Below are 25,080 nucleotides of genomic sequence, written 5' to 3' on the forward strand. Positions count from 1 at the left end.
TTAAAGTTTATGTAAAATAACGGGGACACCATGTTGGGGTTGAAGGGCTATAAAGGTTGTAGGAGCATGAGTGTATGATGGAGAGATCTCAAAAGAGAAGCGTTGCAAAATCATAGACAATGCCATTTTAGCCTCAATCAGTGCAAAACTTTGACCAATACAAATCCGAGGTCCCCAACCAAAAGGGAAGTACGAATTAATCCCCTTAGTTGCCTTTGAAATCCCTTCTGAAAATCTATCCGGTTTGAATTCTTTGACATCTTTACCCCAAACTTCAGGATCCAAATGAGCATGGAGTATTGAAAAAGATACTGCCACCCCGGGTGGTATAACTAAATTTCCTAATCTTGTCTCACTATCGTACACCTTTCTTGAAGTAGCAACAATAGAAGGATACAACCTTAGCACCTCATACAGTATCATTGTCACCTGATAAGAGTAATCACAAACAAATTAAGCAATAAGTACGTAATATATGTACTACCTCCTTTTCGTATTAAGTGCAACAAAGGACTGGAGTAATATTTGTGAGATATAAAATATTCCATTGTTTTATGTAATAAGAAACGGAGGCAATATTTGCATTCATTAAAAGTGTCAAAGTATATGATAGGCTTGAGGAACTAATTAAAGATGATCTTACTATCTTTAAACGGCTATTTAAGCCATCGAAGTCAGGGTGGTTCATGCCAAACGTAGCAAGAACCTCTTCACGAGCTCGTGTTTGCCATTCTTGGTGCTTTCCTAACAAAGCGATTGTCCATGCTAGCAACACTGAGGTAGTTTCTTGGCCAGCTATGAAGAATAACTTGCACTCGTCGATCACCTCTTGGAAGCTCATTGCAAGATCAAGACGCTTCTTACGACTACTTTCACTCTCACTCTCACTCAATTGTTTAGCCTGTTTAGAATTTGAATCCAAGAGTATCCCCAACAAGTCATCTTTGGCGGGTTCTCCAGCTTCTATTGCTTTCTTTCTTGTATTGATTATCGTCTTCAATAAAGTCTTAATTTCGACATTCATTTCATCCATCCTCTTCTTGCCTTTTGTTGGCAAATATCTAGTGAGAACATATGATCAAACATTAATATCCAACTGTAATTTATAGTCTCTAATAATGTCAATAAAAAAGTTGGTTAGTTTTGTCAAAATGTTACAAGTTTCAACCCTTGAAAAGCAAATGTTATAGGTAACAAATAGAAATTGAGAATAAACAGTATAACTTACTTCCATCCTGGGATATAAGAATATTTGATAAGACGAATAATAAGTTCCTTCTGCTCTGTGAGAAGTTCAAATATCCTTCTTCCGTCCTCAAAGCTACTGCCAAATGCAGCTCGAGAGATAGCATCTGCAGATAATTTCGTAAAATGAGGCCAAATATCTACTTCTGAAGAGCCTGTTTCAGAAACTATCTTCTCCCACTTGTTTAGTGTTTCAATGACACTAGTTTCAAATGCTGGGAGCATTAGCTGCACGAGCAGTGAAGTAAATCGGATTAAAACCAAGCTCAGATGTTATGTAGTTTCCACATATCGTGTATAGTTTAGACTTATAATCACCCTACATATGTATAATATGTTATGTATAGATATAATGAACATTTGGTAAAACTGGCCTTAATCTGAGTTAATTATTTGAATGGACTAAAACTGAAGTTTATATTGGTATTACTTTTTAACACCCTTTTTTCGTTTAAAAACCTAATTCGGTACGAATATCTTAAATAGACTCCTCAAAAGCAATAAAATTTAATCTCAATGTAGTCCTCTTACGGCTATCTATCCCTTAAACAATATGAAAATTTTAAGCTACAGGCGGTGGTACCAAGCATGGTACCACCAAAAAACGCGGAAAGAACATGTAGCTAATTTGTAAAGAACGTACAACTATTTTGTAAAGAACATACATCTGTTTTATAAAGAACAACTAAATGTTATTTTTTTTTTATTTATCTAAAGAACATCTGTAATATTAATAAAGAACATCTTGTAAAAAAAATACTACTAAAGAACATGATAATATTATGTAATAAACATTATTTATATATACCCACCATAATTTAAAGACGAAATTTAAAGAACATTTCGCAATAAGCAACGAACATACTATTACAAATAAAAGTACATTACACTGACAATAAAAGAACATGGAAATATGTTTTTTTCACTCTTTTTTGGTAAAAATATGTTCCTTTTACTTAAGGTATGTGTTCATTACAATTTAATAGTATGTTCTTTTCACTATAGTTTTATGTTCTTTACATTTGTATAATATGTTCTTTCAGCGAGAAATGTCTATACAATACATGGTACAGGCGCCTGTAGGAACCATGCACTGTAAACAATTGGACATAATAAAAACAGAAATAAGCACTTGATATTGGGACGGAGGGAGTCATATATACCTTTAGCTTATCGAGATGAAAAGCAGGGTTGAGAATTTTCCTGTGTTTTACCCATTGATGGCCTTCATAATTTGCAAGTCCAGTTGAAAAAGTTTGAATAAGTGGATTCAATTTTGGTTTACGGAATTCGTTCATCCTATTGAATCCATCCTTTATTTGCTCAGACTGTGTGATAAGTATCGTTGGCACAGGGCCCGTCCAACTGAAACAATTTGAACCTGCATTTATGCATTTTTCATTAAGATCTTCATCTCTTGTGCATGCTCCAATTTCATTCAACGATAACTATTGAAAATTATATTTTGGGGATTTTGAATTAATCAAAATAAATAAAACAATTTCTTATTAGCTCCATCGATCAATGTACAAAAATACTACAGAGTAAAATATAATTATAAGATAAAATAAAATAAAATAAAATAAAAACAATTTCTTGTGATCAAAAAGGGAAAAAGAAATCTTAAAAGCATAGCCCTATCTATTTCACCTTCAAAGAACAATATTTAATTATTTAGTAAGAAAAAACAATTTATTATAAATAATTTCAATTCAGTAAATATAAGTTCAATTCAGTAAAATCGGTAATTATGAAGAATAAGGGCCTATTCACATACGTTGAAATTCAGTTCAGTTCAGTTCAACTCAGCTCAATTCAGTTCAGTTCATTTCAGCTCCTAATTTCTTCTCTTATAAAATATTCATTTCAGTTCAGTTCAGCTTAGTTCAGTCAATGAGAACAGGCCCTAAATGTAATTGAGAATCTTTCAAAATAATTTCAGTTCAGCAAAAATAATTTTAGTTCTTTAAAAATAATTTCGGTTCAGTAAATATAAATTAAGTTGTGCACCAAAAGAAAAATATTAACTTTGATAAAAAAATAATTCCAATTCACTTAAAATAATTCAACTCATAAAAAAAAAGGTGAAGTGATCAAGGCCACAATATACCATAAGGCCCATGTTCACTTCACCTTGAAAAAAAATTAAGTAAATATAATTTCAAATAAGTAAAAGTAAGTTTAGTTTAATACAAATAATTATACCAATAACTATCCTTAAAAATAATAGAGAATCAATAAATATAATTTTTGTTTAGTAGAATTAATGTCAATTAAGTAAAATAAATTTAAGTTCATATATAACAATTAATTTTAATTCAGCTAAAATAAGGTTGAGAGAACAATGTCTTATATTTTTAAAAGGATCTTGTTAACGAACGCCCCACGAGTGTTAGATAAGCATTTAAAATATTACCTTAAGTGGTATTAATTTGGGAAAGCATGACAAAATCACTTGTCGATCAATGTAATTAATGTTATTTTTTTATTTTATCATTTCTACTTTTAGCTAGCTTATCCAACGCTCTCGTTATATTAGTTAGGTTTTGCCTTTAAATTTTTTTTTTTTAAAATCTTATGTTTGAAGCACTAAAGATTTACCAAAACGTGCCACTACGGCCCATTTTAAGAATAGAATCATATCACGTCATCTAATATACATTACATATGGGAACAAAAAAAATGATTATACAAAGGTCTAAATTTGGGTCCAACAATCCTTAATTCCTTACAATAAGAATATACTACGAGTACGTAATATAAGTGATAGAGACATCGAATATATGTAAACAAAATAATATACTCTACCAAAACCTCTGAATAGAATATTCCTAATACATTCTATCTCTATCAACAAGTCTTCGTTATCAACCTCGTACTTTTAATATACTACCTCCGGTCCAAATTACTCGCAACTTTGGGGTACTATTTGTGAGATATAAAATATTCCAAAGTTGCGAGTAATTTGAACCGGAGGTAGTAGTTTCATTTTGGATTTTACTCGACAAAAAATAGCATGAACTCAATCGTTTTTACATACCCAATATTTAGCATGAACTCAATCATTTTTTATAACGATTGAGTTATATATTTAAGTATTTACCCCGGCCACTACCTACACAACACATCGAAATTAAAATAAAAAAAATTAATTGTGTAAACTGAGCAGGAACAAGAGCAGAGAGAGCCTTATGATGAAGAGTAACTTTTTTAGTTTTTTAACATACAAATTCTTATATGTGGTCACACTGTGTGACCAACCATTATATGGGTTACTTGAATAATGTTACAGGGGTTAATTTGTCAATGTTATAGCTAGGGATTACTCAACCAGTGTTATAAATGTTACTCAGTTAGTATACAAGGATTATGTTACTCGGCCAGTGTATGTAATAATAAGGGTTACTCTGAAGCGGCTAAGGTGTGGTAAGCCACACACAAAACACATTGATAATCCTTTTGTATACAATATATAAACTCACTCGAAAGGTGCACCAAATAAATAAGCTTAAAAAAAATTACCAGATTTGGTGAGAAGTCGATGGAGTAAGGGTTGAATACGATGGTAATAATCATGAGTAAAAGGAATGGGGTTCACCATAGCTTCATTACGAAGTTTGGAGGCTTCCTTCATGTCTCCGATCAAAAACCGGTACGAGTTTCCAACAAGACCTTGTTTTCGAAGCGATTTCTCTAAACTCTTGGGCGTAAACCAAACAAAGTTTATTACTTTCAATAGCCATCTCAATACCACAATGCATAACAAAACACCAAGTGCATTCACAATCAAACTTTGGCTCTTGAAAATGACCATCATTTTTAGACTTTAGATATTTATTATTTAGAGGTCGTTTTCAAAGTATAGAAATATTCCGTGACTTATACGGAGTAATATACGAAATATATAGTTGTACTTGTACAAACTCCAAACTCCGAAGTCCTCGAGGTACACGAGAGAGAGTTGATACAATAAATACGATAGAGGTGCCTTGCATTTGCAATTAGGCAGCTGATTACTATTGGCTGTCTTTAGATCAACAGATTCAACACATTGGAAAATCAATTACTTTAACGATTTTGCTCACATGGCCCCAGTCTGATAGTCTCGTGCTACGGGCAGTTATGATAAATAATTTGTTTTTTTTGTTTTGATTTATGACAAGTAATGTACATACGACATGGCTCAAGAATCTTTTTTATTGCACGAAAATCAGATGTACTTTGTAAAATATTTCCTCCGTTTTTTGTAGAGTTGTAAAAGTTTGACTTTTACACTATGTTTAAATAAAATTAAATGAGTAATCATGTGAGATCTTGTTAGATTCGTCTCGATTAATACAATTTTAATATCTAAGGTTTATAATTTTTACATATTGGTAATTAAAGATATTAGCGATTGAAAACATGCGTTTGCAAGTGTGAAAAGAGAAGTGTTGCAACTATTAAAAACATAAGAAATAAATTTTTATACTCTCTCTGTTTTTTTTATATGCATCAGTTTGACCGGTACATTTGCCGAGACGTTACTTTGACCATTAATATCTTTAATTATGCATTAGTGAAAATTGTAACAAGATTAGATTATGAAACTAGACATTATGACAAATCTAATGATATATTATATAATAACATTTATTTATTTTTAAGAGGTAAAAAAATTAAGTCGACCATGGTATGTGAATAGTGCAATTGTCAAAGTGATGCATATAAAAAAAATGGAGGGATTACTACTATTTTTTTTTTTTTTAATATTACACCACTTGTATTTTAAGAAACTTCCTTGACCACTTTAAGACAGATCGATCTTAAGAAGATCATTGCCTACTCCTCAGTAGCCCATATGAATTTTATGACTATTGGTATGTTTAGTCTAAACATACAGGGAATTAGAGGTAGCATTCTACCGATGTTAAGTCATGGACTAGTTTCTTGAGCGCTTTTTCTATGTGTTGGTGTTCTATATGACCGACATAAGACTCGACTTGTTAGATATTACGGAGGTCTAGTGAGCACCATGCCGAATTTCTCTACCATTTTCTTCTTTTTCACTTTAGCCAATATGAGTTTACCTGGCACTAGCAGCTTTATCGGGGAATTTCTCATTAGGAGGAGCTTTCCAAAGAAATAGCTTAGTAGCCACATTAGCAGCGCTTGGGATGATTTTAGGCGCGGCCTATTCCCTTTGGCTATATAATCGTCTGGTTTCTGGAAATTTAAAACCCGACTTCCTCCATAAATTCTCTGATCCAAATGGCAGAGAAGTTTTCATATTTATACCCTTTCTTGTTGATATTGCACCTTTCAACCATGAGGTTGGGGGTTCAATCCCCACTAAAGGCACTTTGAAGGTGGGGATTCCTTACCCTTCCCCCCTCACTCTCAAAGTGTATGGCCCGCAAATATCGGACCAAAAAAATCGTCAGAGTTGAGGTTCGGTCAGGATCCTTCTCCTTACCATTTAAAAAAAATTGTTGATATTGCACCATATCCATTTAAGGAAACAAATATTGCACCATATACAATAAAGTAGTGTAAATACGACAGTGGTGCCTTGCATTTGCAATTAGGCAGCTGATTACTATTGGCTGTCTTCTGATCAACAGAATGGAAAATCAATTACTTTGACAATGCTGCTCACATGGACCCAGTCTGACAGTCTCGTGCTAGGATTTTTATGGGGGCAGTTATGATTAATAATTAATAATTACAGTAATAATTAATAATTAGTAATTACTCCCTCCGTCCCCAAATGATAGTCCCTTATGAGTAAAAATCACGGTTATTAAGAAACTTAAATAAAAATAGTAAAATTATATTGAAAATATAAATTTACATTGGGTATATAAAATAGAAGAGAGATAACGTAATAAAAGTATATTGAAAAACAAAATTTACATGAAAAAGTAAAATTTGTACAAATATTGTTGCAATTGGAGGAAATTTTGATAAAAAAATGGATATTAATAGTACTTGAAAAAAAACAAATGAGACTATCAATTTAGAACTAAAAATAGGTTGTAAGGGACTATCATTTAGAGACGGAGTGAGTAGTAATTTATTATTAATAATTTATAATTTGTAATTTGTAATTAGTAATTAATAATTACTACTTTATTAATAAATTAGAATTAATTAATTAACTTTATTAATAATGATACTTAACTATTATAAACTAATAATAATTAATATATAAAAATAATTATTAAAATAATTAACAACAATTAATTATTAATTAGTAAAAAATACTCGTATTATATTATTAATATAAATAAATAGTAATTTAAATAATAATTATTATTTATTATAAATTAACAATTAATTATTATTAATAGTATTGCCTCAAAAAAAATTATTATTATTAGTGATTTAAACAATTAATTATTATTAGTAATTTAATTAATAATTATAATTATTTGCAGTGTATATTACAAAGATAATAAAATAACTAATGTCCTTAAAAGTCATTTTCATATAAAACAACCAACAACCAACTTTATTAAACATATTTATTAACAGCCAACAATCAAACAGCCACCATAAAAAGGCAATACAAACAGCTGCTGAGACTAGCCAAGAGAAACAACTTGCAGCCAACAGCACAGTCAATTGTCAAATAAGGCCGTAATGTACATAACGACATGGCTCAAGGATCTTTTATTGCAAGAGAGTCGGGTGTACTTTTGAGAATATTAATTTGTACTACCTTCTTTGTTTTTTTTTTTTTTTTAATATAGTTTTACAAGCATTACACCATATTCATTTAAGGAAACAAAATGTCTCTATTCATACTGCAAATAATCAAAATACCAACTTTACTTTAAAATTTGATTAATTTTTTTTTTTTTTTTAGTTTATGCTTACATAACATGGTTAATTTTGTACTTTTACTCTTCTCTCTTCCTTTTTTCCATTACCAGCAAAATTGTGTCAAACTGACCTATATGGTGCGATAATAAAAGAATGAAGCAAGTATATGTTTTTTTTTTTTAATGTTATACATTGACCCGCACATAATTTTAGAAAATTTAGTAAAAAGTAATGTGAGAAGAATGAAATAAATAAATTTAAAAAAAAAGTAATGCTAGATTAGATGTGGAGCATGACAGTCTCTTCGGAGACATCTGATAAAATTGGAACGATACAGAGATGTGGAGCATGACAGAGAAGTGATGTACCAAATTAAATAATAACTTTTTGCTAAACAATAAAAAACAAATAAAAAAGTACAATTATAACACTTTAAAAAAAAACACACACGCACACACAACTAATCAAAATGGAGAATTAAGGGTTTGTTTGGCTAACCATAAAATGTGTTAGGGTAGTAGTCTAGTAGATAGTCATGGGAATTTGTAAATAGGGTGATTATTTGGTTAATTGTAAAAATATCATAGAGTAAGGCCTTGTTTAGATCAACTTATTTTTGCTTATTTCAGGAAGGAAAAAAAAATATTTAAAAAAAAAAAAGAAAGTTCAAATCAGATCAGAAAAAATAAGTTTAGTTTAGACCACATCAGAAAAAATAAGTTCAGATCAGAGCATCGTTTTATGTGCATTTTTTCATCACTAAATATCGATAATTTTGCAATGAAAAAAATTATGAAAATCACTAATAAAATAAACATTATTACGAATCTAACAAGACCCCACTTGATAATTTTTTCTTTATAGATTATCGTATATGTAAGGTCAAACTTTGATCAAATTTGACATTTAGATCAGATCAGACCAGATCAGATAATAAAAAATAAGGTGACGTAAACAAACCTTAAGAATTTAAACAACTACCACAAATAAAAAACTTTACACAAATTCTTGATTAAGGCACAATTTCATTCATTTATTATAAAACGGGTTAAAAGTACTATCAAAGTACTTAAAGTCACCCTTATATACTATTATAAAAAATTGTCATTATCCTAATATAAAACTTACACTTAAAAAGCACTTTTAATGTATTGGATTAATCATATTAGCCTTCATAACAAGTATCCACACTAAGGGCCTGTTCACATTTACTAAACTGAGCTGAACTGAACTGATTGGAGCTGAGCTGAACTGAACTAATTGGAGCTGAACTGAACTGAACTAAATTGAGCTGAAATGAACATTTTATGTGAGAGGGAAATTAAGAGCTGAGCTGAACTGAACTGATTGGAGCTGAACTGAATTGATTGGAGCTGAACTGAACTGAAATGATTGGAGTTGAACTGAACTGAAATGAAATTAAGTAAATGTGATTAGACCCTAAAATAAGCAATTAGATATTATAATGGAATATTTGAAAAGATTTGGACAAAAAAAACAATTATTAAAGGATGACATATGTATCTTTTAGTAACAATAATATCGTTTTCTTAAATCTATAGACAATATTCTTTAAATCTATAGACAGTATTCTTTAAATCTATACTTCTATACTTCTATAGACAATATTCTTTAAGCAATCAATAGACAATATTCTTTAAATCTATACTTCTATACTCTATACTTAGTATTTAAAAATATAAACCACAAATCATTCAAATGCCACATGTCATCACAAATCACTCATATGCCACATGTCACCTCCCTTAATCTTTACTTTTTTGTATTCCCTTTTTAATATAGAAAACTAGTGTGTATCCCGGATGCCCCGAATTTTACTTTCAATATCAACAAATATTATTTGACCTATAAAATATAAATTTTATATTTAAAATAAGAGTGGACAACAATAACTATGAAACCAACTAAATAAGTGCGTGCTCTCAAATTGATGTTTAATACAAAGTATTTAGTATATTTTAATTGAGTATGAAACATAATTAAACAATAGCAAAGATGGTTAGAACATTAGTTTAATTCTTATTGGTTTTGTGTTCAAACCTTGTAATAAGCATTTTTATTGATGTGGCATATAATACATGTGAAAGGTGATGTGGTATATATCTAATACATGTGAAGGTGCCACGTGGCACATACTCCGTTTTAGGAACGTTTTTTAATATATAAGTATAGATTAAAATTAATATGTTATATAATGTTTAAGTCTTTAAACATTCCATAAATTACAAATTTAAGTAAGAAAATGAAAAGTTTTATTTCCACCATAATAAAATAAAGTTGAACTAATTAGTACACATTACATAACTGTATGAAGTATAATAAAAATAGTCTTTTTATCTCTAACTTAAACTTAAACTATAACTTAAACTAATAACTAATTTCATATCCCACAAAATTCATGTATATATACCTAACTAAATTCTTTCATCCTTTTTCACAATTCCATCCTCACTCTTTTTTTATTTCTTTCATGTTTTAGGAGCAAGTGAACTCCATTCACCGCAATGGTCATGAAACAATAAATTCGTAATTCCGATCCAACTATTAAAAAACATACATATATATAAAAATAACCTAAGTAATAACCCATATATCGAACATGTCAAAATGCTTGTATAAATCTTAACTTCTTAAGTCTAACACCTACCATTGTTAACCTAAATTTCAATTTTGACTAGTTGCATTAATTATCTTTTTACATTATAGGAAGCTCATTTGAATTCCAAATTACCCAAACTAGAAAAACAAAAATTATTGTTCAAATCTATCTTTATTGTTTTAATTAAAATTTATATTAATTACTACCTTCATTTTTTTAGTTGACACATTTTAGCTTTACACTATTCACATACTCTCCTTTGACCGTGTTTAATGTTTTATACATAATAAATATTTCCTTCCTTTCTTTAAATTAGCAATTGAATAGAAAAGAAATGTCCAACGTAATACATATTTTTAAATAGCTGATTTAAGATATATCCTTAATTTCTTTTGTTGGAACCTTCATGCAGAGATGTCCTGCAATCCTATCCTATTCATTTAGCAATTGAATAGAAAAGACATGTAATTACATGAAGATTCCATTTAAACAAACTCATACCCAAATTGTGTTTTCTTCCTAAATTTTCATCAGCAATAACAACCCAAATTCATGACACTTAGATATGAGACAAAAAATAGGAGTAAAAAATACAAAGAAGTATATAAAGTGATAATAGAGAGAACTCTCACGGTTTTTCTCCCCTAGTGCTAGGAAAGTCAATCTTAACCATTTAACCTTACTCTTCATCGAATTAGGTATTCATTCCTTAGAGGTGATGCAGTAAACACGAGATCCAAGATGTTGCACCTCCATACCAGCATCCTCACAACCCTTGTAGAAAAGGGTTTCATCGTCTTTTCCTATTCGTCGTCTCCAACTCATCAAAAATGCAGGATAAGGTAATCCTGAAAGAGTTGCTCACAAAGAACTTAGTTTCTAAACAAAAAGTTTACAAACAGATCACAAGTAATTGACACAAAATGAAGAAAATAAAATGGTCAAGATAGAAGAGAGTATCCCACCATCCTGTTTATTTTGAGGTAGCATATTCATGTTCCCTTTCGGTTGGTAAACTTTTAGAGGCAGATTATGTATATATAAGAAAGGGAGAGTGGGATGTGCGAGGTAGGCAAGATCATAGTAATTCCTAGGCTAGAGAGTGGTGCCCTAAAGGTACTAAAATCAGAGACTAGTAGCCTCAAGCTACCCTTGTTTTGTTACTGCCATTTTCATATTAATCAAAAAGCTGCCCATTTTCCTCAAAAATCACATCTTTATTGCATAACTTAATATTAATACAAGTAACCACTAGAGTGTTACAGATCTGAGGGAGGTAAGCCAATAAGAAAGGTAGGGATCGAAAACAAAGGAAGAACAACATTAATATGGAATATGTTTCTACAAACTTATTAGGGCACAAACAAGAGGGTAAAAACCCAATATTTATCGCCACAATAATAAACGGTTTTACAAGTAGCACAAAACATATTCCAAATAATAAAGATGGTTTGCGCATTAGATGCACACTAGCTTTTTATTTGTTATGGAGACCCAAGAATAACATATTCAAGATTAAACAGAAACATTTTTTCATTCATCAAAACTCAAAATGAAAACGTCACCAAACCAAAAATGCAGATTTAGAAGCCTTAACATAAGATTTCAGCTCCAATCTTGACTAACTTTGCAATTAAAATAAATAATACATAAAATAAGAAGAAAGGGACATGCCTCCCCAATTCAATGACATGCCTCCCTTCTATCATAGAACGGTTTTGGACCAACCATTCAGAAAAAGCAAATGTACCTGGCCAGAGCAAATTCGCATTCAGCTGGTGGAAGGAGAATTCCCGAACGACCAACTCCTGCAATTGCAAGAAACACATAGCTAAAGATGTTGAATAAGACATTAAAGATAGACCAATTCCTCTTCACATGCGAAAGCCCTGAAAACAGGAGCAAGAGGCATAAGGCATGGCATTACAGGCAATATTTAAGTCATATCAGATTTAAAAGCACTTTCCATTGCGGTGACACATCTGACAGCTGTAACCGATTCGTCAATTAAGAAAAATAAAACAGTTTGCCAACTATATACTGATGAACATTTCTTGCCACAGCATACAATCAGACTAGTAAGTATCAAATGTCTATCTGCTGAGTTCCAGTATGCTCAACCTATCTCCTCGCCTCTTGACCCCAATGCTAAGCTGTTAACCCCCTTTTCTTTGAGTCAAGCTAATGTTGCCTTTAACCCTTCCACTTTGGAAGTGGGGATTGGGGATGTCTGTTACTCCTCTGCTAAGATATGGCTAGGAGGATTCATTTGAAAAACTCATGCTGAGGATGCTAATATGGCTGAGTACTTAGCAATTCTTATTGCTGCTGCCTGGTCTAAATGAAAACAATTGGATGACTTACTCAAAAATTGTTGTGGCTGGTGTTAATGGTTTGCAAAGGATCAGAGATAAATATTTCAACGGTGCCTGGAGGCTGGAAACTTGATGTTCTTTGGAGTTTCAATTCTCCTGCTTTTGCTGACTGGGATAGCTCCTGTCATCTACTCTACTGATCCTATGTACTTTGATTGTAATGTGGATTTTTTTTATAGTTCCTGCTACTGATACTTCTCTGAACTTTTGTAATTTAAGTGTCACTTTGACACATAATTAATCTATTCTACCCCTTCAACCAAAAAAAAAAAAAAAAGAAGTAAGATGTGATATTTAAGGCCTATCCGTTATAAATATAGGCAGGCCATTTCACTATTTAAAGCAACTCATTTTAAAGACTACTGATAGAGATTAATGTTACTCAAACTCTTCATTTCTCAAGTACCCATGTCGGAACTCTAAGCCTCTAACACTCCATGACTATGAACACTTGATACTTCACATTGAATTAAAAACATGAAAAAAAAAAAGAAAAAAAAATTAAATAGCAAACATGAACAAGTACACTTTGTCTCTAGATAGTAAGGTTTTAAAAAGCATTAGTAACCTGCCGATGAGATATAGAAGATGTTAACCAAGATATTTTATATAGTTTACTATAACCTAACTTAAAACCTGCAAAAATTGTCCAATAGTGACCGATCAGCACTAAATGAAAAGAGCTCAATCTTTTTCTAGTTACAAGTTAAAGAAGCATCCAGCTCAAGTGCATAAAACAAAAAAAAGGGGTTTCAGATAGCAAGATTCAGCGACCACATATGGGTCATTGATAGCTATTACTTCATTGGTTGCTATTAGTTTTATAGGAGCTAAATCTAGTCATACTTGCAAACATCATTACAAATCATTCCCTCCATTAAGAAACAATAGCCTCATAAACTATTTCAAGATGTCTGGAAAATACAAGCAAGTTCTCTAAATAGTTACTCGTATCTATCGTTAATGCTGGGTTTTTTAAGATGTTATCATCCAGGAGTCTTTGAATTTATAACAGCACCTAAATGACAATTATGACATCTTTGATACAAATCACGAAAACTCCAATACATCTAATGAACTCCCTTCATTCTTTTATGTTAAATGAATAGCTGAACAAGAAAAGTTTAACATAAAAAGTACTGTAAAAAAAAAAAAAAGTACAACCTCTATTCTTTTATGTTCAACTCTTTAGCCAGCTCCTTTTTGTTCTATATACTTTGCTTTATTCTATTTTAGCTTGATCTTTTTATCATTAACACCCACACACATACAGAGTAGAACATAAAAGATCAGATGGAAAATTACTCCACATGTAATATAATTATAAACATAAAATTGTTTTCGAATCAGATTCCTCTTTCTGGGATCTAAATAGAAGCAATTAGCCAATTACATGCCATATTTCAGTGAGTAAGTTCAATAAAACTGCTCTTTTTTACTAGCAGCGAACTAGCAACACAAAATTGAAATTAGATTAAAATAGCTAACAAATTAGAGATTTCAATTTGTTCTTGATAAACATCAAATGGTTTTACACTTGAATCTCAACAAAATCTGAACTGCATTGCACTAAAGCAATCAAAAACTGCATGCAAATTACAAAATTATTAAGGGAAAAGATGAAATTGAAATGGGTATGTATGAAATAAACTCACCATTCCAGGAAATTGGTGGGTTCTTTCAACAAAATTTTGTTGGGTATTGGGTTCTTCATCTGCTTAAGCAAAAATTGGCGGTAAAATTTGTAAGAAAAGTTGAATTAAAAATTAATTACTTAGATTTGAAGAGAGATGTACCAGAAGAATTGTCAGAAGTGTTGCCGAAGAGGGGAGAAGAGAGCAGTCTCCATTTTCGTACTACGAAAAACGGTGAACAAGACGGCGGAACTGCAGTGAGATTCTGACTTTCAAACACATCCTAATAATACAATTAGGTTTGTAATTTAGGCTAAGTGCGCTTGAATGCATGATGCGCATGGTACACTTAATTAGGTGTATGGGTTCTGTATTTCAAAAATTGAATCTAGTTTGATAGACATAATTGTGACTTAATAAAGGAAGCTGAATAAGGCCCCGTTCTTTAGATCTGCTCTGCTCTGCTTTGCTTTGTTTTGCTCGGCTGAAATCTGCTCTGCTCTGCTCTGCTAAAATCTGCTCTGCTCTGTTTTAATCTGTTTTGCTCTGCTTAAAATTAATACTTAATATTGAATTATAATAATAATAATGTATTTAATAATAATAATAATTAATTAATACTTAATGATAATAATAATTAATATTTAATAATAATAATAAATAAATAATATTTAATAATAATAATTAATATTTAATAATAATAATATATAATTAATATTTAATAATAATTAATATTTAATAATAATAATATTATTATTAAAAATTAATATTTAATATAATAATAATTAATATTTAATAATAATATTAATAATATAATTAATATTTAATAATAATAATAATATAATTAATATTTAGTAGTAGTAGTAGTAGTAGTAGTTAGTAATAGTAGTAGTAAGTAATACTAATATTAGTAATAATAATATTAGTAATAATAATAATAATAATAATAATAATAATGAAATCTGCTCTGCTCTGCTCGGCTCTGCTTTGCTCTGCTTCAATATGCTTTGCTTTGCTGAAATCTGCTCTGTTCTGCTCTGCCCAGAAGCTCAAAAGAACAGGGCCTAAGTTACATAAGCCATATTTTATATCCTATTTGAATTACAACTTTTGTATAAATCTTATTTTTCGTAATTTTTTCTTCAACATTGAAAAACAAACATTTATAAAATCAAATCCAATATGAATCATTACTTAATACTTCCTTTTTTTTAAGTTGCGTCACTTTGCAAATTGCGGAATCCTAAGCAATTTTTGGAGTTGAGAGAGATAAAAGAGAGTTTATTAACTAAAAACTAAAGTGATACAACTAATTTGAAACTTCCGTTTTAAGGAAATGATGCAACTAAAAGAAACGGATGAAGTAAAACACGAAGTTTAAACTATGTTGAATCTTATATTGTCGAACTATAACTTATACTACCTCCGTTTTTATTTAGTTGACACGTTTTGACTTTAGCACTATTCACACACCTCCCTTTGACCGTGTTTTGTGCTTTATAAGTAATGAAAAATATAGTCATGCGGGATCTTGTTAGATTCGTCACGTTATATTGTAACACCCCAATAATTCTCTCTTTAAACCTGTGAGGACCCTAAACAATATTCAAGAGAATTACTGGCGTGCTACCGCCACGTGTTCAAACATTAAGGCTTTATCAGAAAATAGCAGCGGAAAAACTAAATCAGTTATAAATAAGTTTCAAAACCAACGAATGAAACCAAATTAAGTCATACAACTTGGAACCATTAAGGCCCTTATTCAAAACCCAATAAAAGTAGTAAGTGATTAAATTCAATGTTCAAATAAATTCAAACCCAAAAGAAATAGTGTCGAATAAAATCGAATTAAAATAAATTCAAACTTGCAAAAGAAATAAAATGCAAACAACCAACTTTCTACTCAAGATCCCACAACCCTGATGAATGCTGCATGTGTAAGAACCTGTGATAATTCTGCTCCCCAATATTACAAGTGTAAAAATTGGATCGTCACATGGTCATTGAAAGGCGAAGGCCATGACCAAAGAAAGACACACAAAGCACGCAATCAGCAAAGCTGAGTACATACAAGCTGCAAAATAAATTAAGAAATCCATAACATGCTACTAATAATCAATCATCATGCATCATTAAATTATAGACTCAACACACGACTCAACTATTTATATTACTAAGACTCCATTAATTAATAATAGGTAAATTATTATTTTTATTCATTGGATTACGCAATAGACAAGGTTGTCCAACCCATGCTCCATTTGGAACATCAATAAAAGAAAAACCCCATGCCTCCTTTTGGAAACATCAATAAACATCCAACGACCACGGGCGCGACTCCGTGACCGTAGTTAGTATGAGATCTCACCTAACTCCTAGTTTTGAAAAATATTTGAAATAAGAGACTCGTAGATCAGACGGCCTCGAGAAAAGTACACGGCTAATACCCCATGTACCCCCAACCCCTGATTGTCATTACTCCAGAAGTGCACCAATCCAGAGTTTTATTGCTCATCCATCTTGCACTTTACATGATTTACAGGTTTAGACTTGGTGATGACTCATATGCATAACAATACAATCAATCCAATATCAATTCAATAAAGTAAAACAACTTTTCAATTTCAATTCTTGATTTATTAGTGGCAAGCAACATTTATTATTTATTCCTTTACTACCTCGGTGTATAAACACCTTGAGTGCATAAGGAACCCCAAAACCTCAACCTCGTCTTAGAAGACTTAAATTCTTCCTTTACTCATCCTGCTTGCATAATCATGAATGAGTAATAAATTAATCATTACACCAATCATATACCTTTGCCTCTAAGCGCACCTTGCATAATTAGAGCACAAATAATACTTGCAATATAAAATAGTGCACGTCATACGAAATTCACAATGTATAACCAAACAATTTAACTTAGTCATCCCTATACATGATACTAAGTTCTCGATTCGTCGTCCTTAAACATGCACCTAAAAGAAAGGTTTCGTAACTTGTACGTACCTTGAGCAAACGAATTGGTATGCCACTTTACTAACTAGAAATCACCTTCAATAAACTCATCTCCTAAGCCAAATAATAACATCTCAATCAATACCCAATCAATCAAATTTACAGCAATACTAACTTACTTTAAAACCTTCAAAATCCAAATCAAACAACACTTTAAAATCTTCCCTTTAGTTAAAATTAAAGGCTTATATATAGTTCTTTAAATTTTTCTTCATAAAAAACTTAAAATACACTCTTATACATGAAATTACAACAAGTTCAAAGTCTAATAAAAATCTGAAAATTATATAAAAACCCCTAAAAGTCTCCCTTTTTAATGGGTGATTAAACCCTCTTTATAAAACATCAAAAGTAGTACTTAGAAACTATTTCCAACACTTAAAACTTCAATAAAAACATATATTTATGCTTAATTAACTTTAAACATAATTAATTTTATTAATCAAACTCAAGGATAATATTTTTAAGTATAAAAAAACTTCGTTAAAATCAAAAACTGCCCGAAAATCATATTTAGAGGCTGAATTTGGCCACGAGAGGGTGGTTCTCACTACCAAAGGTAGTGAATCTTTCTTAAAACGTTGTTTCCACATAGAAAACACTACTTTTTCATCAAAATCGGATGAGTTCAGAATCTGATCGGGATTAAAACGGGATTAATATTAACGAACGAAAATCTAAAAATTAAAACACGAATCTATGTGTTCAAAATAATCTGGAATTAAGTTAAACTAATCATTAGTTATAATCACCAAAATTTCAAAACATCATTACTATAAAAGCCCTAAATCAATTGTTCATAAAAACCCTAAAATCATGATTTTCAATAAATTGAAACCCTAGGTTTATAATTCATAAAATATGAAATTTATAATCTTTATACCATTAAAATATAATTTGATACTAAAAATATAATCTTTATACTAAAATCAAAACCCAAAACAATTAAATTAACATTAAGCAAAATAATGAAACAAAAGAGGATGAAAATAAGACTAACCTTTTTGTGTGGGAAATTTTTGGAGATTCATGGGGTATTTATAGGAGAGAATTATTGTAGGGTAAAAAGAAAGATTGGGCCTCATAAAAATAATGGGTCGATTAAGTAAACAAATGGGTTAGGCTTGTGTGATTGGACATAAATTGTAGAATAAAGGTGCATAAAATAATTTGTTCAATTAATTTTCGACCCAGATTAATAATTTGAAACTTTTAAAATTAAATTATGAAAAATAACAAATAAATATTATAAATAAAATAAATTTTCATTTATAAAATATTTAAAAATACGGGAGATTACATATATACTTTCAAAATATCAACTTTTCATAATTTTTGCTTATCATTAATTAAAGATATTAATGATTGAATAAATGCATTGGCAAACGTGACTAAAGAAACGTGTCAACTAAAAAGAAACGGAGGAAGTATTTTTTTGCACTTAAACTAATATTCATTTCTATTAACTTTTTACTATATTAACCTTTTTTTAAAAAAACTTAATCCATAACTTTCACTAAATCTAACACCCTCTATTTCTAATTTAAGGATTAAGGAAGGCATGACCAAAATGAGATGGAGCAATATAATTGTTGTCTCAAATGCAAGAAAGAGTAACAAAGAAAACAAGAAGAAGAAAAATAGAGATTCACATGATTCGCCAAACAATGTTCTAACTACGACAATTGGAAAAATATAGTTTACAAGATCGATTCTTAACCTAAAAACACAACCTGATTCAGAAACTCCAATTGATTGAGCTAACTTCCTTGCAACTTACAAATGATTTCGATACTAAACCAGAAATGGAATGAAAAATACTCTATTCACTTACTTGAATAAGTAAGGACAAAAATAGCCAAAATATGCCAGCAAAGGGATCATTCAATACTTAACAAGCCTTCTAACCAGTAGATGATTTTCATTCCCCATGATCAATGAAGAAGAAAGAACTAAGTAGATATATCCTAAGATTTGGAAGTGAAGCATTGCGCTGAGGCGAGAGGTCCAGAAAACAAAGGGCTCTGAACTTAACCTTCCTTCTTTTGGAAGAGGTAGCCTAATAATGTATCTCACAGATGTGAAAGTCGAGATAAAGGGAAATTCAATTTTAAAAAATGGGATCCAAAACCCTAGTTTTGCCAACCGTATAACACCCACTCTTGGAACTTATCTTCTAAGCAAGCTCAAATTCTACATAAGAAAGACAACCTCGCGCGGGAAGAGTAGGATCCTTTTACAAATAATGGGGAATTCGTCTCAATCCTCAATCCCTGCAGCGGCCTCAAAAGCAAAGGTCATGTAGGTCACGTGACTTGCACCAAATGGTAGTTGACTTGATGGTTCCGTGACCAATTGTTATCCTATCTCTTTCAACATCCGCTCCATCCTCAACTTGGATAGGAAATGTAGTGCGCTTAGCTTCGGAAAGATCCTTCTACGTGTGTGCGCGTTATAAAAAACTAGGCGACCTCTTACTCAAAGCCCAGTCTATCTTGCTCTATGGGTCCAGTCAATGAAATGATTCGCTTACAGGACTTTTGGAAAAAGGTGCAAATAACCAACTAACTTATATAACTGCAAAACAACTCCAAGTGGTTAGTGAACTATTGAAGTCCATAAGTTCCCGTCCACATTGAGGAGACAACCCAGGTGAAGCAGAAGAAGTTGTTGTGCTCTTGTGGAATCAGTGCTTCACCAAATGATGCTCTTTCTAGGAATCTTGCGCCACACACTTCATCTGAGAATCAGAAGCCAAAAATGCCACCCAAATCAATGCCTTATATAATGTGGTGGAAGTAACCTGCTTGCAGTTTCATAATTAGGTTGGGTTTCTCTTCCCCTTTAATGGGGCTACGCCATCCTGATTGAAGTGTTATTCACTCACCTCAACAGCAGTCACGATTCCCAATAGTAAGTTGTAGACGTATCAAGCGAGGCTTCCTTTCGTCTTTAGGTTACTAGGCCTTTTTCACTTTTGGGGGCGAGGTCTACTTGGTGTCTACGGACCCCTTGCTATCCAGATTATAGCAAAGTCATTTCATGAGTGGGAGATGTCTTTAGCCTAAATGCAAGGAGGATGTATAGCCTCAAATGAGTCAAATCCTCTACAAAAGTAGCTCTTCCTTTTCATTTCATCACATAAAAAAAATCTACCTTTCAAACTTTTATAGCAATCAGGTAAGGGTGGGGCTAAACTTTTCTAAAATTAGGATTGTTAAGCTCACTCGGGATTGTTCTGACATCCAAAAGGCAAGCTACATTAGGGTTGGTTCACTTTTCTATTATCGACACAAGTTTAAACAGTGTCTTGAACTCTTGGACTAAAACTTGTATATCAACCTCAAATTCCTCAGCTTGTATTAAGGTAACGAAGGCTTCCCATACTTACTTTCCAATTAGTTTCACTTCTAGAGCATAGCTAAGCACTCGAGCTTTTATCTTGTAGAAAACTTATTACAAAATCAAGCGATATTTATGGCCCAAGTAATTTACACAATTGGTGATTTTGAAACAACTTATACTGTTATCTATAATTACAAAGTAAAAACTGGATTGAGAACTAAGACAACCAAATGATCGAATTAGGAGCATCATTTCTTCATTTTAGAATGTTCCAATAGAGGTATTTTTGAAAGCTATGCACAATTCTAAAATCATCAATACTATATACTAAAAGACACACCAGCAATGACACGTGTCATTTCCTGGTGTGTCCCTTATCTTTTTATTTTATTTATTTGCTTTTTTTGAAAAAAAAGTTATATTAGGAAAAAAATCTTTCTACATATAAGTAATAATTACATATGAAATATGCAACAGTAGAAGATTTGATTTAGCTTTCCAAAAAAAATATTGACAACTAATAAATTAAGCAAATAAATTAAAAATAACATTCTTAACATACAAGTAATTTGTGACATGTGAATGTGGACAATTTATTTAAGGAATGAAAGACATATTATAAATTATCTACGTTTATTACAAAAAAAAATTATATATTAATTTCATAATTTTTTAACCATGTAATAGAAGCTACGTGCTTAAATAATAAAATGTGAATATTAAATCAACAAATAATATATTTTATCATTTTTTTATTTTGTCATGTTTTTAAAATCAATTATTGAAAAGTACCGTGCATGGCACGGGAACTAACCTAGTTGTTAGTAATTGCATTGGCCATTAATCAGCGTTTGTGGACAAATAATACAAAAGGTAGTGGATAAAATCATTAACAAATGAATCTAAAAGGACAAGTCACAATGCAACTAGACGATCATACACTATCCCGGACAATTATATTACAACAGCATGACGCTTGTACCCTCCGGGCCAACCCCGCCTCCCTGTGCCCAAAAAATTTCTCTATAAGTCCTAGAGTTGATTTTACACAAATTAAACAAGAAAAATACATACAATGAGAATAACAAGTAAATATAGTTGGCCATGATGCAGCATCACTCTCAACTTGCTCAAACCACAACCAGATTCAGAGTCTTATGATACTGTACGCCAAAACACTCCAGAACGAGACCAAACTAAGTTCTGTGCAACTTCAAGACCTTCAAGTGGCTGATTTTAATCGATATACATGATCAAGAGGAGATCTGTATCCTGCCAGAGGTTTTCTTTCTCCGCCAACCTTGTGTTGGATTGATTCAAAGTAACTAGCTATTTTTTAGGTGAATTTGTTAAATGTTATTGATAAGTTAGAGTCTTTAGAAGTAAATGGTTAGTGGCTAATTACGTGGGAGTAGTCATTGTTACTGTTAGTGGAGTCATGCATAGTGGGTTAGTTAGAAAAGATCATGCTCCTAATTATTAGCTTTAGGTTGTTATTCCATATGCTATTTATATTCAAGCATCTCTGTATTCTCGTTGTGTAGCGGTGATTTAATAAAATCAGTTTTTGTTTATCTCCATTAATATTATTTCACTTAAGTCTTAGTTTCAACACCTTGAAGCACATACAAGTAATCAGCATAAGACCCCCAAGAAGAAAACTTTAGTTCAAAATTTTAAGCATAACTAAATAAGTAAATAATATATCTAGAATTCGCCTAAATACCACGGGGAATAAAGAAAATTTCATGAACTTACAAAAGCCGCATAGTAGAGGAATGTCAATACGGTTAATGCAACAAAAACAATCTGAAACACATTATACCTGTAGATAACAGACAAGGTCAGCATTTACAAAAAACCATAAACAGAAACACTACGGAGTATTAAACAAGGGTTAGAGTAAACAGACTTGTATAAATATTTGATGCCGCGAAGAAACTGTAGTGTGTGGCCAAATATTTCACCAGCAGCAGTTGCTTGGGCATAATATGCAAATGCAGTAGCGCAGAATTGGATCACACTGAAACCAAAGAAAAGGGACCGTGATCACAAGTTGAATCAAAGATAATAGCATTCAAATGTATAACAATGACAAAGAAGCTCAATTAGTAGGAAAGACAAGTAGAAAGAGGCAGGAAGGAAGAAAAAAGACTGGATGACAGGATGAGTAGGTAGAATATGCAATATAATCATAGAATTTTCCTCCCCATCCTACCAAAGTAAAGAGTAAACTAATGTCAACCAATGCCCCAATAGCCTATGCATAGGTATGGGATCCAAGCCTCCTTCTGGTCTTAGTTGGGGGAGAAAACGGATAAAAACAACACACTTTGAGGGATAAAGTACGGTAAAATCAGAGCAGAAAAAACATTCTTGGCACATATCTGAAAACAAACATTTACAACACCTCTATGCAATAAAATCAGAATTTAGGCCTGTAACCTTCTTCAAATAATATCAAGTAAAGTTAATTTAAGTTCGGTTTAGTAATAAAAAAAAATAAAGTTTAATCAGTAAAAATATGGTTTGGCTTCGATTTTTGGGGAAATATGGTTTGCGGTTTGGTTTGGTTTTTCGAAAATTATAAACCAAACCAAACCGTAAACCGCATTTTAGTATTTATATAATTTTTAATTAAATTAAAATAGTTATTATATATTATAAAAAAAATTAAAAAAAAAAACATGAAAAATCATTAGAAGACTATACGGTCAGTATACTACTATACTCTATACTCATTCTCAAATATCAATACTTAAAATTCAATAGGTCATGTAACTCATATTGCTCTTATTGTGTTAGCACTTAATTAGTTGGTTGTTATTTTTATTAAAACTTTGTAGTAAAATTTAATCCCTTTGGGCTAATTATTTAAACTTTATTATAAATTTATTAATATTTGACAATTTTTTAGGAAAAAATGTCGTCTCATCATAAACCGCAAACCAAACCGCACAAAATCGCATTATTACGGTTTGGTTTGGTTTGGTTTCAATACTAATATGGTTTGGTTTGGTTTGGAAAATTGACCAAACCGTATTTTGCGGTTTGGTTTGGTTTAGACTCAAACCGCACCAAACCAGACCATGTTCACCCCTAACCAAGGTGATGCATTGCAATGTTTGGGATGGTGGTGGATACAAATTTGATGATGAGGGATAGTACTTGGTTTACTAGCTTCCCTTTAAGCCAATGAGGACATTGTCTGATTTAGCTTGAGGGGATTTCTTGTATATATAGGTACTCTTTCTTTCCCTTTCTTTTTATTTTTCTTTGGTGTGCTTAGTTTAGTTTCTAATGCTTTCTTAGTCTAGTTTTCTAATGCTTTCATAGTATAGTTTTTATTGCTTTCCTATATGAAAAATACAAACAAATTGAAAAACTAAAAAAATCCAAAAATACGTTCCAATGAATTGTAAATCATGCTTCCCTGTGCCCCTTAATGAAAATTTTTCGAAATTGTTTTGATTCTTGGTTATTGATGAAAAATATTGTAAATTAGTTGATCATGATTTGATATTTGATTGCCTTGGAACCATAACATGCGTCAATTTTGTCCAACTGCTTGTGAATATAATGCTTGACTAGTTGATTTGGTTAGGAATGTGTGTTAGTTCCTGGTATGTCAATGAATTTGAGTATTGGTTTGCAACTATGAGTAGTGTTTCATGGCTCACTATTATGCACATTGTGGAGGACGAAGCATTTGTTTCTTAGGTGGCCTTCAGATGATTTAGATACATTTGTTCCCTTCTTGCTATCCATGTTGTTGCCTTGACTTTTTGTTGATTATTAGCCACGTTACAAGCCTACTTAGCCCCATTGGTTACCAGTCCCAAGCTTGGCTTGGGGAAGCTATATTAGTGAGTGAGGCAAGGGAGTTTGTGGTGTGCTATTTGTTTGCACAATTGGGTGGTGTTGAGAAGTTATTTATTCTTGATTGTGGTCACTTTTTATGATTATGAAAGTTAAATCTCTTGAGAAAAAAAAATAAAGCATGATGTTGATAAGAAAAAAAGAGAAGTTCAAGAAA

At 31.4% G+C, this 25,080-nt stretch overlaps 2 protein-coding genes across 2 annotated transcripts; both read right to left on the reverse strand.

The window, feature by feature from the left end:
* On the reverse strand, positions 1-5,062 carry LOC145598885 (echinocystic acid 23-monooxygenase-like). Its single transcript, XM_081655286.1, has 5 exons — positions 4,768-5,062; positions 2,409-2,626; positions 1,229-1,473; positions 644-1,061; positions 1-429 (listed from the first exon to the last, which is right to left on the reverse strand). Exons 1-5 carry the CDS (start codon positions 5,060-5,062, stop codon positions 1-3), a joined length of 1,605 nt encoding a protein of 534 aa, XP_081511412.1.
* A 5,961-nt stretch (positions 5,063-11,023) lies between these two features.
* Positions 11,024-23,658, reverse strand: LOC145596774 (uncharacterized). The gene is made up of 8 exons (XM_081652973.1): positions 23,654-23,658; positions 22,957-23,067; positions 22,803-22,869; positions 14,844-14,964; positions 14,703-14,761; positions 12,347-12,480; positions 12,238-12,263; positions 11,024-11,520 (listed from the first exon to the last, which is right to left on the reverse strand). The coding sequence occupies exons 1-8, from the start codon at positions 23,656-23,658 to the stop codon at positions 11,375-11,377; spliced, it is 669 nt and encodes a 222-aa protein (XP_081509099.1). The 3' UTR covers positions 11,024-11,374.
* Positions 23,659-25,080: the final 1,422 nt, after the last annotated feature.

The sequence above is a fragment of the Chenopodium album genome, chromosome 20 (assembly GCF_948465745.1).
Source record: "Chenopodium album chromosome 20, dcCheAlbu1.1, whole genome shotgun sequence".
In the NCBI taxonomy this organism is placed as follows: Eukaryota; Viridiplantae; Streptophyta; class Magnoliopsida; order Caryophyllales; family Amaranthaceae; genus Chenopodium; species Chenopodium album.